Source organism: Tetrao urogallus (genome assembly GCF_951394365.1).
Source record: "Tetrao urogallus genome assembly, chromosome: 5".
Classification (NCBI taxonomy): Eukaryota; Metazoa; Chordata; class Aves; order Galliformes; family Phasianidae; genus Tetrao; species Tetrao urogallus.
In genome coordinates, this window is record NC_136818.1 from 10,518,632 (window position 1) to 10,533,264 (window position 14,633).

At 47.8% G+C, this 14,633-nt stretch overlaps 3 protein-coding genes across 3 annotated transcripts; 2 read left to right on the top strand and 1 right to left on the bottom strand.

Moving 5' to 3' along the window:
- Positions 1–28: 28 nt before the first annotated feature.
- EBNA1BP2 (EBNA1 binding protein 2) lies at positions 29–4,552 on the top strand (the record flags this gene model as incomplete). The annotated part of the gene is made up of 9 exons (XM_079535555.1): positions 29–97; positions 187–270; positions 1,446–1,612; positions 2,156–2,279; positions 2,881–2,970; positions 3,182–3,257; positions 3,513–3,603; positions 3,942–4,104; positions 4,388–4,552. The coding sequence occupies 9 exons, from the start codon at positions 29–31 to the stop codon at positions 4,436–4,438; spliced, it is 915 nt and encodes a 304-aa protein (XP_079391681.1). The 3' UTR covers positions 4,439–4,552.
- A 503-nt stretch (positions 4,553–5,055) lies between these two features.
- CFAP144 (cilia and flagella associated protein 144) lies at positions 5,056–6,622 on the bottom strand (the record flags this gene model as incomplete). The annotated part of the gene is made up of 4 exons (XM_079535491.1): positions 5,056–5,151; positions 6,057–6,160; positions 6,307–6,366; positions 6,490–6,622. The coding sequence occupies 4 exons, from the start codon at positions 6,620–6,622 to the stop codon at positions 5,056–5,058; spliced, it is 393 nt and encodes a 130-aa protein (XP_079391617.1).
- A 209-nt stretch (positions 6,623–6,831) lies between these two features.
- Positions 6,832–14,217, top strand: PIF1 (PIF1 5'-to-3' DNA helicase; the record flags this gene model as incomplete). Its single annotated transcript, XM_079536374.1, has 12 exons — positions 6,832–7,302; positions 8,000–8,105; positions 8,220–8,345; positions 8,437–8,590; positions 9,218–9,332; positions 9,403–9,509; positions 9,894–10,033; positions 10,664–10,770; positions 11,559–11,646; positions 12,173–12,318; positions 13,641–13,832; positions 14,161–14,217. 12 exons carry the CDS (start codon positions 6,832–6,834, stop codon positions 14,215–14,217), a joined length of 1,809 nt encoding a protein of 602 aa, XP_079392500.1.
- Between the last annotated feature and the right edge of the window lie 416 nt (positions 14,218–14,633).

Genomic DNA, 14,633 nt, shown 5'->3' on the forward strand with positions numbered 1-14,633 from the left:
CGGAAGTGGCTGCGGCAGAAGCGACGGCATGGAGCGGCGCGGCTCCGAGTCCGACTCGTTCTCGGATTCCGAGGGCTCCTCGCTCTCCGACTCGGAGGTGAGCCCGTTGCTACGGCCGGCAGCGGGAGCGCGGCCCGAAGCCGCCTTGGGGCGCGGCGGCCCGATCTGAGCGCGTTCTCTCCGCAGCTCCAAGAGGCCTTCGCGAAGGGCGAGCTGAAGCCGGGGCTCAACGTGGTGCTGGAGGGGCGGCCGAAGCGGTCTAACGATGTGGTGAGGGGCTGGCGCCGGGCCGGGGGGGGGTGGGGGCAGAACCGCTGGGGTGTTCGGGGATGGAGGGGCGTTGCGGCCTAGAAGGTTGGGTCAGGCCGCGGGGGGAACTGCTGCGCGTGGAGGCGGGCGAGGAGCTGCGCGGAGATGTTCGGGCTTCTGTGCACGGGAGCTCAGGAAAGCCGAGGTTTGAACCTTGCGGGGAATAACCACGTGTATTGACGCAGGTTGGGGGCTGAGCTGCTGGAAGGGAGCTCTGCGGAGCGTCCTGGTGGATAACAGGTTAGCTGTGAGCCAGCGCTGTGCCCCATTGGCTCAGAAGGTCAGTGGTGTTCTGGAGTACGGTAAAAAGAGTCCACCTCTCTCCTCTGCCTCGGTGAGGCCGTAACTGCAATACTGTGTCCGGTTCTGGGCTCATCAGTTTGAGACAGAGAGGAAACCGCTGGAGAGAGCCCAGCAGAGGGTCACAGAGATGATGATGGGCCTGGAGCATCTTTTTTAGGAGGAAGGGCCTGGGACTGTTCAGTTTGGATAGACTGAGAGAAGATCTCATTAATGCTTATAAGTATCTAAAAGTGAATCAAGTAGATGAGACTGAAAGGTGAGAAGGGCCCCGTAAGTGACAGTAAAAAGGCAAAAAGGCTTCACAGTGATGGAGAATAAGGGGGGTAAGGGGGGATAGTTAGAGATAGTTTATAGAAATAAGAATGTAGAGCTTGTTAGAAAAATAAGAGATGGCAGACACGTCAAGGCCAGGCTCTTTTTAGTGATGCCTAATGACAGGGCAAGGCTTATTCTTTATGTTGTAGGTGCCAGAGCACTGTAACAGGCTGCCCATAGAAACTATGGAGTCTGCTTCTCTGGAGATATTCACAACCTGCCTGAACACTTTCCTGTGCAACCTGCTCTAGGGAGCCTGCTTTAGTGAGGAGTTGGACTGGATGATCTCCAGAGCTCCCTTCCAGCCTTCTGTGATTGACCCTGTGTACTGACCAGGGGCCTTCTTCAAGCAGAACATTGATGTTTATGCTTTCCAGCCTGAATTGCTGTAATAATTTCGGGAATAACCGAACAGCTTCAGAGGAATAGCCTATTTTGTGACCTGGATATTCACTTTTGCCAAACTTGAAGTGCTGTTTTTGTGTCTCATTTCTCAGAGCTGTGCTTCCCTTTCATAGGATGGTTTGAAGCAGTGCCTGTCCGATTTCAAGCAGCAACTAGCTTGGGTGGAAAGGCTGGATGTGACATTGGATCCGATTGCAAATACTGTGGAATCTGTCTCACACAGTGATTCTAACAAAGATGCTGTTGATCCTGAGAATGATTTCCAGAGAGAAATGAGTTTGTAAGTGTAAAAAGAGATTCTTCATAGGTTCTCTACATACTGCTGCATGCCTGGTGTCTGGTTTCACATGAGTGCTGTGATCTATCACTGGCATTGCTCTTGGCCCATCTTATATTACATTTGACGATTCCAAATGTTTTGCAAAATAGCTACAGATAAGTGCTAATATATTTAAGCTGTTTTGTGACAGGAAGTAATTTCTCCCCTTGCAGCAAACTTCCATCCATTGCTGAGAGGTGTCTTTAGGAAGTCTCTGAATTGCAACCTTATGACTCTGACAGCAGATGGCTTTTTGTGTGTGGACGCGTAGTTCTTGTTGCTGTGTGTTTTACATGATGTATAAAACCTTAGCAGAAGGATACCAGCATTAATACTGTGCTGGCACAAACTGCTTTAGGAATGTTCTAGAGTATGAATGATGATATAGTACTAGATTGCGTTTTGTTAGATCCTGGTATCTTCTGTCTTACGTGAAGAGCCTGTGTCAGTGCTGTGAGCTGCCTGGTGCCCTGTCACTGAGCTGCTCTTGTGCTGTGTCCCCAGTTACCGGCAGGCACAGGCAGCGGTGCTGGAGGCCCTACCGAGGCTGCGTAAGCTCCGTGTTCCTACTAGAAGGCCAGATGATTACTTTGCAGAGATGGCCAAGTCAGACCAGCAGATGCAGAAGGTATGTGCTGTGAGCAGTAGCTTTCATTCCTGTGCTGTGTGTTGGTTTTAGCCTGTGTTAGCTATGAACTGTGTGGTCCTTAATAGTTGCCATCATCTCTTTGACAAAGGCCTGCAACAACATTTGTGTTTGAATCCTTTGCAGTTGGGAATTTGTTCCTGTACAGGTATTTCTGTGCAGTGTGGAGACTTCTACAACAGGCTGGAAGTGTAAAGTAGAAGAGTGGTTTACATTGCATCCCACGTATAATTAATATTGAAAATTGAGATTTCTTCATATATGTAACGGTGGTTGGGAAGTTGGTGGTGTTTATTATTTGCCATAAAACTTGCAGTGAATGGAGGCACTTATGTGATCCTTTTTTTTTTTTTCCCTTAATTTATATTTGGTGTATTCTAGCTCTCAGTGGTTTTCAGTTGTGGGTGTTGAGTTAAACTGTAGCCATGGTGATAGAGAAATGATCTGATTGAGACAGATATTCTTTTTGCATTTGGTGATATTGTTTACATAATTACTGATTTCAGAGCTGCACAGACGTATAAAGTTCTCACACTTTCCTTTGCATTACTCATTAATTTTTTTTTTTTTTTCCCCTAAAAAGATTCGGCAGAAGCTTAAGAGCAAGCAGGAAGCAATGGAGAAGTCTGAGAAAGCGAAACAGCTCCGTGCCATGAGAAAATATGGCAAAAAGGTGAGGAGGAGCTACAAAAAGGGACCTGTCTGTGACAAGAATCTAGAGCCTAACTAAGCTTAGAAAATGGGGTTGCTGGAGGCAGGATAAAGTGGAATCTCTCTGGTCTTTTGTCTAGCTGCCTTAAAGAGACAGCGGTGGGATACCAGGGCCTAAAGAAGGTATGGAGCACCAGAAAAAAACAACGCTAACATTTTGCCTTTCTTCTCAGGTACAAACAGAGATTCTACAGAGAAGGCAAAAGGAGAAAAAAAAGATGTTAAATGCAGTCAAGAAGTATCAGAAAGGTAAAGTTAAATTGTCTAAGAGACCAAATGTACAATGGGAATAGTGATGTGTCAGGAGTGTGAGGCACTGTGATATGTGATGTCATCTCTACTGCTGAGCAATAAAGCTTGAAAGGCTGCTGCTACACAGAACCATACACTTGTGGCAGAGAAAATCCTTGGTCTTCCGTGAGGGTGATTTGTTGCTGTTATTTAGGCTGAATACTTGGTTTCTGTGGTGGTAACTGAGCAACAGTTTTGTCCTTGCTCTTGCAGGTCTCTCTGACAAGCTGGATTTTTTGGATGAAGAACAGACTTCGTCTCAGGGGAATAAAAAAGGCGGTGCAAATCAACAAATGAAGAAAGGGTGAGATTAGAAAAGAAAGATATTTAAAGGCAGAATCTCTGATTTTTTTTTTTTTTTTTTTTTTTTTTTTTTCTTTCAAGTTTTGTAGGAGTTTTGTATGACAAGGAAGCTGTGTAAATTACTATTTGTGGAAAAATAAGTCCTGAGCGACTTTGTATCCCTAAAGAGGAGAACTGTGGCCTATTGTAGTACAGCCTGGAATGTGCTAATTTCTTCTTTGATCAGAGGGGAAACTTTTATGAGAATTGATGGGAGTCTGTCTGCAGATATTTGTTTCCTTCTTGAGGGCTTCCTGAGGAAAGGTGTGTAAGTGGTGATGCAGCAGAGTTGTTTTTCAGACCAAATGCCAAAAGACGATACAAGAATCAGAAGTTTGGTTTTGGCGGAAAGAAAAAGGGTTCGAAGTGGAACACAAAGGACAGTTTTAATGATGTATCCAGCTTCAGGACAAAAGTGGCTCACAACAAAGGCCCGGGAAAAGGAGGAAAGAAAGCTCTCAATGTAAGTAAAATGTTGAGTGCGAGTGATTGCCGTTGGTTGGAAAGCCCTCCCTGGGCTGGGAGGGACACCTGAGTATGTGATGAGTGCCTCCAGCATCTGGAAGTAATTTCATGCTGGGGGCAGTGGTTTGGGGTTTGAAAAGGGAAATAACTGGGGGACTTAGCAAGTACTGTATGTTGCCACATTTCCCAAAAACTCCTTCTCCAGAGGTACTGATGCTACCGAGCTATACTAAATTCTGAGGACATGAAATTAAAGACTAGAGTTTATTCTCTCTTTGCAGAAGAGACCTGGGAAGAGAGCACGGCAGAAAATGAAGAGCCGAGCAGGCTAGAGAACTGTGCTCTGCAGGGGGGCTCTCTGTGTCTTTGCACGTTGGAAGGTGTTTCTGCTGTCTTCAAGCAGCTAACTGTGGAGCAGCCTGAATGCTTCCACGTGGCAAGAAGCAAATCAGTGGAAATTAGTGCCTTATCACTAATTTGTTCCTGTTGTCCGTTTTGTTGAAGAGTTGTTTGCTACTTAAATGTTCGGTGTGTGAACTTATTAAATAATTTACACAGAGCTCCTGTGTCTGTTTTGAATTTAGTTGTGTTATGAACAGTGGCTGAGATGTGCCCCGTTTCCCTTTGCTGTGACAGCTTTTTCCACAGCTGCTGTTGATACGTATTTGAGGACACAGAATTCTGAGTCATGTTGCTGATATCACAATAAGAAGACAAATGCAGCAGTCTTACAAACAGTTTTATTTCTGTAAGGCTGCAAATCGGGACAGACAAGGATTCTATCCTTACTTTTTTTTTTTTTTTTTTTTTTTTTTTTTTTTTTTTTTTTTTTTGCAATCTTCTCTTGCCAAAAATCCATACTCACCTACTAACAGCCCTGTCTAACGCATTAGATGGCACTAGCTACTTCATTCTATGTTGTGTGGCTCTGCTGCTGCAGCTTCTCCTACTACTTCTTCAGGTGCCCCGTGGCAGCCATTTGTTCAGTGATCTCAGTTCTCCGGCGTGGGAAGAAGAGTCTGCGATCAGTGCGGTCTGTGTCGATCTGGAAAGCAATTACCATAAACTGGAGAAGCACGTGCTTTTCCTAGAATTGGTTGTAGTCCCTTTTGAAAAGAGGGATGTGCTATACTGTCCACAGTTACATTGCACGAGAACCTGGTGAAAAGGGAGAAAATTTTGGAAGCAGCTTTAGGAGTCTTGGCTGTAAACTCACTTCCCTTCACTTGTATTGTATCTTTCCTGCCAGGCTAATCCTACTGACATTATCTAAGCCCTCCTGGGCTATCTGTCATGAGTAACTACTTTACTCGGAGTAATATGAGAATCTGCAGAAGATTCTTACTTATTTTAGTTCTTTGTGACTGGCCAAAATTAATGAAGCCCTCATTTGCCTTTCTGGAAATGCTAATCTACAAACTCAGTTACTGTCACAGCTCTTTGTGTCACAGATATGAATGGTGTCACCTTGTTAGTAAGATTATCCATCCTGCTTATTCACATTTCTCCAAATGAACCTTCAGTTGGTATATTCTGTCTCAGATGTGTTGAACTGATTATCAACTTTGTTAGTTCTGCTTTCAATTTGTTTGAAAGATGTAGCAGACTTTTTTTGCAGTGCTTGTCTGTGTCACTTGGCATTGTTCACTGTAGCTCAATGCTGAATGCTTAATGAGCAGCCCTGACCCCCAGCTTGGCATTTAGCTGATCAAACCGTCCTTGTTGCCGTCCTTGCAGATATTTTGTATGCAAGTGCTGCAGAGCAAGACTATTGCTTCTACGTGGACAAGGCTTCATCAGGAGGAAGAGTCCTCTTAGATCTTAACTTGATAAGCTTGCTGCCTGTGAACATTGGAGCCATTCCTGTTTTTTGTATTTGCCACAGATTATTTTCTTGCACCAATACCTTTCTGGGCGCTGGGCTCAGCCTGAGTCGCACACCCTACTCACCAGAGGCGTTGTGTTCCAGCCTATTTCCTGGCTCTCTGTTTGTGGCTCTGAATATTTCTTCGTTGGCTCCAGCGCTGCTTGATGAATAATATTCAGAAACTTGGCTGTGGGTTAAGAGACACGAATATAAATGAAGCATGACAAAGCTCGACGGACCTGGGGCCACGCGTCAGGATGGGACAACACCATCCATCCCCAACGCTGGCAGTCGGAGGGCGAGGGTCATTTTCTCGTGCTTATCACCACTCACCATCCGCAGGCTCCTCGATGTTGTCGTGCCAAGACATGGGCTTCTGAGTGACCGTGTGAACTGGAAGAGAAGCGATGCGGGCGAAGGGCTTCAGCGTGCGTTTACATCAACCCGGCTACCGGTTCTTGATTAGCGCCCGCCCCAGCCTCGTTCTTCCCCCTTCCCCAGGAGGCGGCCGCTCACCGCGCCTCAGCGGGTTGATGCTGTGCTCGGTGTGCAGCCGCTGGCAGCGCAGCTCCTTGCGCACGCGCTCGCACAGCAGCCGGTTCAGGTGCACGGCGTCCGGCGGCTCCTTTTCCCCGCCGCGAGCGGCCATGGCGCCGCGCCGCGTCCCGCTGCCCGGCAACGCGTCACGTGGCGCCGCGCGGCGCTCCTGATTGAGCGGGCTAGCCGCACGCCCGCTTCCTTCGCCGGTTTCCTCTCTCGTCTCCTATTGGCTGTCGAATTAAAGCTCCCGGCGCTGATTGGACGGCGGCTCCACGCGGCGAGTTTGAACGGGCGGCGGAGCAACCCGGCAGAGCCGCGATGGGGGACGCGGAGCTGCGCTGCACCGCCGTCGTGGAGCGGCCGCTGCCGGGGGGCGCGGGCCCTCTGCGCCGCGTGCTGCGGGGCGCGCTGGTGCTGCTGGGCCGCGACGAGCTGCGGCAGCCGGTGCTGCGCGTGGCCGGCGGCGGGGGAGAGGCGGCGGCTTTCAGCTTCGCGCTGGGAGGCGACGCCGTGCGGCTTTTCACGCGTTTCGTGGGGGAGGGCCGCGCGGCGGTGCGGGTGGGCCCGGGCGGCGCCCAGGTGCTGCTCTCCGACTGCCCACCCGACGCCCTGCGCCGCTTCTTCCGCCTCCTGAAGCTCAAGTTGGCCGCCGGGCCGCGGGGTGCGCCGCGTCAGCCCCGGCTGCTGGGCCGCCCGCCGCCCGCCTTCTCCGTTATCAGCCCGCTGCAGGAGCGCGACCTGCGGCGTGACCCTGAGCGGGACCGGAGCGGCGGGGAGCGGCCGGCGGAGGTGAGGCTCCTGGAGGGGAGGGCGGCGGGGAAAGGACCCACGGGTGTGAGCTGACGGCGGCTGAACGTGAATCAGTACCGCGCCCAGATGGTCGTTATGGGCAACGGCATCCCGGCTTGTGTCGACGATTGTGCAGTCAGAAGGGACGGGAGGCGGTCGACATCCTGTGCTCGGCTGCACCTTGAGTGCTGTTTTCTGGGCCCCTCGATACGAGAAACGCCTCGAGGCCCTAGAGTGTGCCCAGCGAAGGGCAAAGGAGCTGTGAAGGGATTGGAGCACAAGTGTTACTGGGAGCGGCTGAGGGAACTGGAGTTACGGTTTCCTCCGAGCCTCCTCATTACTCTACAATGCCCTGAGAGGAGCTTGCGGTGAGGTGGGAGTCAGCCTCTTCTCTCGGGTAACAGTGATAGGATGGAGGGTGATGGTCTTAAGTCGTGCCAGGGGAGGCTCAGGTTGGATATTAGGAAAAACTACTTCTCCAAAAGAGCAGCGATGTGCTGGCACGGTTGCCCAGGCAGGTGGTGGGATCACACTGTCCCTGGATTTGTTGCAGAACTGTGGAGATGTGGCACTGAGGGCTGTGGTCAGTTGGCATAGTGGGTGGGGTTGGACCGGGTGCTATCAGAAGTCTTTTCCCACCTGTATGATTCCATGATTCAGTTCTTCCCAAAGGGCCTGTCATGCTTCTATCCCACAGGTGCTCCGTGCAGAGAGGCGGCCTCCTGCCCAGCTGTCAGTGGAGCAGGAGGCGGTGCTGGGTGCTGTGCGCAGCGGGAAGAGTGTCTTCTTCACTGGCTGTGCAGGTGGGTTTGGTTCAAGACCTCAGTGCCAAGCTGCTACTCTCTGCATCCCTGAGGTGATGGTCCCCTGCAGCCCTGCGACACCTTGCTAAAAGCAGTGCTCTCTATCTCTCCCAGGGACTGGGAAGTCATTCCTGCTGAAGAAGATCGTGGGCTCCCTCCCTCCAAACAGCACCTATGCTACAGCCAGCACTGGAGTGGCAGCTTGCCACATCGGTGGCACCACACTCCATGCCTTCGCAGGTAATGTTTGGCCAGGCAGCAAGGAGCTGGGGGCTTCTGTTCTCATCCCAAACAGTTTGGAACTTCTCAGAGTTTGCTTCTCCCTTGGCAGGTATAGGCTCTGGGAAGGCTCCGCTAGAACAGTGCATCCAGCTGGCAGAGAGACCTGGGGTGCGGCAGCACTGGCTGGCCTGCCAGCGCTTAATCATCGATGAGATCTCCATGGTGGATGGCAAGTTCTTTGACAAGCTGGAGGCAGTGGCAAGGTGAGTGGTTGTCAGTTCAAACAACAGAAATGAATTTCCCTGCGCTTTCAGGTTGCTTCTTTCCTATGGTTTTGTTGCTGGATACAAGGCAGCCATTGGCATAAGTCTGGAGAGAAGTCTGAAACCACAGCCAGCATTAGGACAGAGCTTTTCTTATGAGATAGGTTTTGACTGCGTTTCCATCCTCCCAGCTGTGTCTGTTCTGGTTGTAGTTTCCATCCATAGAGCTGAGTCCAGGACACAGTTGTCTATTTATGCTGTTCTTATCAGTTCTCTGTTGCTACCTCAATTAAGCTTGCTGTGTTTACTGTAACTCCAAGATGCATTTCAAATCCCTGTGCTTTCTGACTCCATGTGAACACTGAACAGCAAGGAGCAAGAGGCAGCTGTATTATAACAGCCACTGAATCACAAAGACTGGCAGTGGTGCTTTGATTGGATAGACAAAGACAAATGAATGTCTTGTAATAATATTGATTAATTACTTTAACTCTTCTGACACAGCTAAGAATAACAGTCTTTTAATGAGGGTGATAGAACCTGCTGGCAGACTGAGAAATAACTTCTGAGACTTGAATTTATTCAGGCCCTGGAGGACATTCAGAAGGTCTCTTCCTTTCCTTTCAGAGCAGTAAGAAAACGAGATGAGCCTTTTGGAGGAATTCAGCTCATCATCTGTGGGGACTTCTTGCAGCTGCCCCCAGTTTGCAAGGCTAATGAAGAAACCACATTCTGCTTCCAGGTACAAAGCTGTCCCTAAGCTTACCCTCAAAATTTGCATTTTCTTACTTAACAAGAGAATGATTTACCAGGCAAAAAGCTGGAGGAAATGCATCCACATAAACATGGAGCTGACGGAAGTGCGAAGACAGACCGATAAGACCTTCATTTCGCTGCTGAGTGCAGTCCGTTTAGGCAGGTGAGCAGGAGCTCAGCTCTGTTTCAAAGCCCTGCTCCCTGCTGATGGAGTCATTGCTCACCTCTCCCTCATGTTCTGTGAGGGATTTGTGGCTGGGGGGAGTAGCTATGAATGCTTTAGGCAGTGTAAGGAGGTCTGATATGGTGCTAGGTAAGGAAGAAACCCTTTCTAGAGTGTCCCTTTGCAACTTCTGATAGAGAGTGCAAGGGATGTTGGGCCTGGGATGGGCTGGCACACACTCTTGCACTTTCTGTAGTTACTTTTGTCCACCGTTCTCTCTAGAGACCAGAGCTTTAAAACCTGACGTGGCTCTGTGGAAGTCACTGCTGCTCAAGACCCAGCCCTGATCACTTCAAATAACAATGCCTTCTTCCTGGTCACCAGGTGCACAGAGGAGGTTATCAGTCTGCTGACACAGACAGCTACTAACAGATCTGAGCGTGATGGGATCCTGGCTACACGGCTCTGCACCCACAACGATGATGTAGAACTGACTAATGAAAGACGCTTGCGACAGCTTTCAGGTGAATTCTGTGCAGAAAGCTGCTGGCTTCAGGGCTGAGCTGTGAGTGGGAGCACCGTGGTGACAGGAGGAGGTGATGTTTTGTCACAGCATGAGCTGTACGTGTTGGACTTGAGCTGCCCGGGGAAATTTTTTCCCCTTTTAAATATACCTTACTGTTTCTCGGTGGGCTGATTGCTTTCTGTGAGGTGTGGTGGATACTGCATCCATACCCCTGCTTCTTCCTTCCATAGAATCTCAGAAAGTCCATGCACTAAACCAGACACTGTTTGAGTTAAGGGCTATTTCATTCCTGGCCCATTTGGCCCAAAGATTCCTCCTTAGTCCTCTTTGGAGATCTGGTGTAAAACTGGTCATATGCTTGAAATGGTAGTTGGTCAGATACTGCTTACTGCTGGTCCTCAATTTCCAAGCCTCCTAATGCTCTGGCAGTTATGTTGGGAAAGGAGGTAGCAGTGAGCTTTCTGCTGCTAGGTGTGCCAAGCTTGCACCTAAGACTCTCAATATCCATTCTCCTCGGTCACTATAAGAGAAATTGCTGCAAAAAATAAACGCTGAGTCTCCTGCAAATATCGTGTAGCTTATGTCTTGTAGTTGTAATTGGTCACTGCTTTTTTTTTTCCCTTCATAGGAGATTTGCACGCTTTTGAGGCTTTGGACAGTGACCCGATGCTAGTGAAGTTAATTGATACTCAGTGTCCTGTGGGTGGTAGAGTTGAGCTAAAGGTTGGAGCTCAGGTGAGTGTATGTACAAGTTTGTTTGGGAAAGAACAGCAGATCAAATGGCATAAGAAAAATGAAGGTATAATAGCTATATATATAATAGATCAATTTGTAAAATACAGATTCTGCATGGAGCAACCACGCCAAGCCAACATGAGACTGGCCAGATCAGTCTGATCTCAGTATCCTCCTTGCTCGCAACCCAGGCAGAGGATCGACTTGGTTTGAGCACAAGTGTGTGTCCTGTGGACCACAGTGACCACAGTGACTTAGACATATACTTCTTACCAGGCCCAGAAGCAGAACACAGACTTCTTGCTTGTCTCAGCCTTGAGTACAGCAGTCTTCCTGACCTGTAAGAGTAAGGCATAAGATTGCCAAATGTGCTCTACTGGTTATCTTGCTGTGATCTGAGGCTGTCAGCGTGGAAAGGATGCAGGATTGTGTCAAAGAAGCGCCACTGGGTGATGCTTTGCCTTGGGAAGGTTTTCCTCTGCTTCTTACACAATCATCTAGGCTTGCTGGCATTTGGGAGGGCAAAATCACTTCCTGGATCTGAGGTTGTAGCTGTGGACAGAAAATCAGGTGCAAAGCATTCAGTCCTGAGAATTTTGTAGTTGGGAATCCTAGGAAGGGAAGGCTGTGAAGGAGCTTCAGTTAAATTAGAGATTGTGCTTCAGTCTGCAATAGAATGATATGTCTATGCTTATGCATTCTGGCTAGACGCTTAGCTGAAAGAGGCTGAACATACTCAAAAGCCAGCACACTGAGAGATTTGCTTTCTCTCTCCTTTTACTCTGTAGGTGATGCTAGCTAAGAATCTGGATGTGTCTCAAGGGCTGGTGAATGGAGCACGAGGAGTTGTTGTAGGATTTGAAACTGAACAGAAGGGTAAAGTAAACTTTATTTTAAAAATATTACTGCTGTGCTGATGACATGTTAATTTTCTTTACTAAAGGAAAGCAGAGAACAGATCTTCTCTGTAACAAAATGTTAGTGGTTCTCCTGGGCTGTCATGTGATGTGGTGCATGTAAGGCATCCTGTGTTTGTTTTCTTTGTTGATCAGATATGTATACTCATCTGCATTTATTTCTGTGTTGCTGAATCAAGTTGTGGTGTGTTGTTGTTTTATTTTCCTCAGAGAACACTGTTCTGTTACAGAGAAGGTATCTCAACTGATAAATTAGCTGAATGTAATTCTCCTTTGTGTCCCAAATGTCATTTCAGAACATCCTACTTAGTGAGTGGGGTGGGTTGTTCTGTTTTGATATAGGATTTTTTTTTTTTTTTAACACAGTCCTAAAATTCATGAAATACTAGTGTAAGGAAGAGGAAAACCTGTTCTTAAATCTTCTGGCTTCCTGCTGATGAATGCCAGGAACGTGCTCTTATTGTCCTCTATTCCCATTTTCACAGGGCTGCCCAAGGTGAGGTTTCTCTGTGGAGTCACTCGAGTTATCAAATTGGAGAGGTGGCTCTTCAAAGGGCCATCAGGAATTCATCTGAGTCGCCAACAGTTGCCCCTAAAATTGGCATGGGCCATTTCCATTCACAAGAGCCAGGTGAGTGCATTTCCACAACTGTCTATAGTCTTTTATAGTATCATAAGCCTTATCTTCTGGGGATGCTTAGATTGCTGGTAAAACTGGAGGAAAAAGTTGTAGAAAAGCTCTAGGTTGTATATCTGTTGTTGAAAGGAAGACTGCGTCTCTTCTGTTCATGATAATTGTCTGTAACTGTAGTCTGGCAGACAGTAGTGTTGCCATCACTTTGTGGAGTTTCCATAATGGTGCTGCCATCTACACAGCTGGTGTTGGACTGGAAAGCAGCAGTAGTTACTGCTGTGGGCTTGTCAGGACTGTTTCCCTATTAGTCATCAGCACTAATGATCCTGCAGCTTGTTTTGTGTACCTGAGGAAGCTGGATTTTCAGCTGTTCTGTTTGAGCTGGACTTCACTTTCAAAGGTGTGCTGGCTTTTTTTCCCCAATGTACATAGCACATTTCCCATTTTTCCAGAATAATTCATACACTTGGATAAACACTCCTCTATAGAAGATCTATAAGCTTGTTCCCAAGCTGTGTTGTAAATTCTGCTGCCTCTTGGGATAGTTTGCTGTTTCTAACCCAAAGTCTCTCTCAGGTGGTCTGTCTGAGGACTCCTTGAAACTGACTTCTCCTCCACTTAATTACTATGCATGGAAACAGTGGGATTTCTTTCCCTGCTGTGTTGAGTGCATGGAGTTTGTGCAGTTTCACACAATAGCAGGCTCTTAAAATCATCATATCATTTGAGTTGGAAGGGACTCTTAGAGACCATCTAGTCCAAATCCTCTGTAATGGGCAGGGATAGCTGCAGCCTCATCAGGTGCTCAGAGCCCTGTCCAGCCTGCTCATGAATGTTTCCAGGGATGAGGTGTTCACCATCTCTCTGGACAACATGTTCCACTGCCTCATCACCCTTTTTGTGGACACCCTCATCACGTGTTCCAAAAATGAGAAATGCACAACTTTTTTTTCTTATCTGATTTATGTTTCTCTTCTATTAGTTTTGAAATAGTTTCCCCTTGTCCTATTAAAACAGACCCTGCAAGAATCTGTCCCCATCTTTCTTACAGTCTCTTTTTAGATACTGAAAGTATCTCCCTTGTCTGATAGCAGCTTAATCATCAGGAAGCTGTTCTTTTTTGTTTTACTGGTTCCCATCTTTTACTTAAATAAACAAGAGGCCACCTTTCTTATCAAGCTTGTACACTGTGGATGGTAACTTCTGACAAATTCACAGGGTATGTTAGTATTGCTATGACATGGTGTTCTGTGCTTTGGGCTTTTTTGTGTGTGTGTTTTTCTTTTTCTGTGCAACTGATTTCTCCCTCTCTTTGATAGGGCATGTCTTTAGATTCTGTGGAAATTTCCCTGTCTCGTGTCTTTGAAAGTGGGCAGGCCTATGTAGCCCTTTCCCGAGCCCGCAGCCTTGCAGGTCTCCGTGTTCTGGATTTTGACCCAAAAGTAGTGAGAGCTGATCCTACAGTGCTGCAGTTCTATAGACAGCTGAAACGTCACCAACTTCAAACCCAGGTAAAGAAAATTCCTGTACCAGTAGAATGCCTTGTGCAACCAGGATGATAGATGCCTGGGCTGAGGTGCTCCTTTTTGTTCCTAAGTAAGGTCATTGAAGTTAAATCTTGTAGGGGCAAGAGAGATGGAACTATGGGGCAGGAATACGTTGGGGCATCTCTCAGTGACAAAATACCTTCTGTGGTTTTGGGATCGTATAGCACTCCTGGCCATGTGGGTGAAGGGGACAGCTGGCATTCTTTGATCCTCCTCTCACAGTAAGGACTAAAGTGGAAGAAAGAGAAGCTGCAAATCAGAAATCTTCTGTATTTTGTTTTCCCTGCATTAGGATTCACTGCGCACCCACCCAGACGCTGATGAGAAAGAGAACTGGAAGTGCAGCTGAGAGTGTTCTTCTGGCCTCCGTGAGGCACCAGCACAGACTGCTGAGTTGCAGCAACCTTGCTGTGAAGTATATTTGATACCATAAATGAAGTTGAAGGTTTTTTTTTTTTCTCCTTAATTCAACTGACTCTGGATATGTAGAAATCTCCCAGTCCCATCCCTCTGAACTTGAGAAGTATTCTGTAGTCTCTTCCTGTGCCCACAGTCTTGAGTACTTCTGTGCCACAGATGTGACTAACAAACGAAATACTGAACAAGGATGTGTCAGGGAGACCTTCTTTTGATTTTTATCCTCTCTGCCTGGCCACATTTCATCCTTCAATTTGACTGTGAAACTTGGGTATTTTTCTTCAAGGATACTGCAGTTGAGAGAGGGAAGGTGTGTGTCTCCTTTACCTGGCTGGACTGGACCTGTTC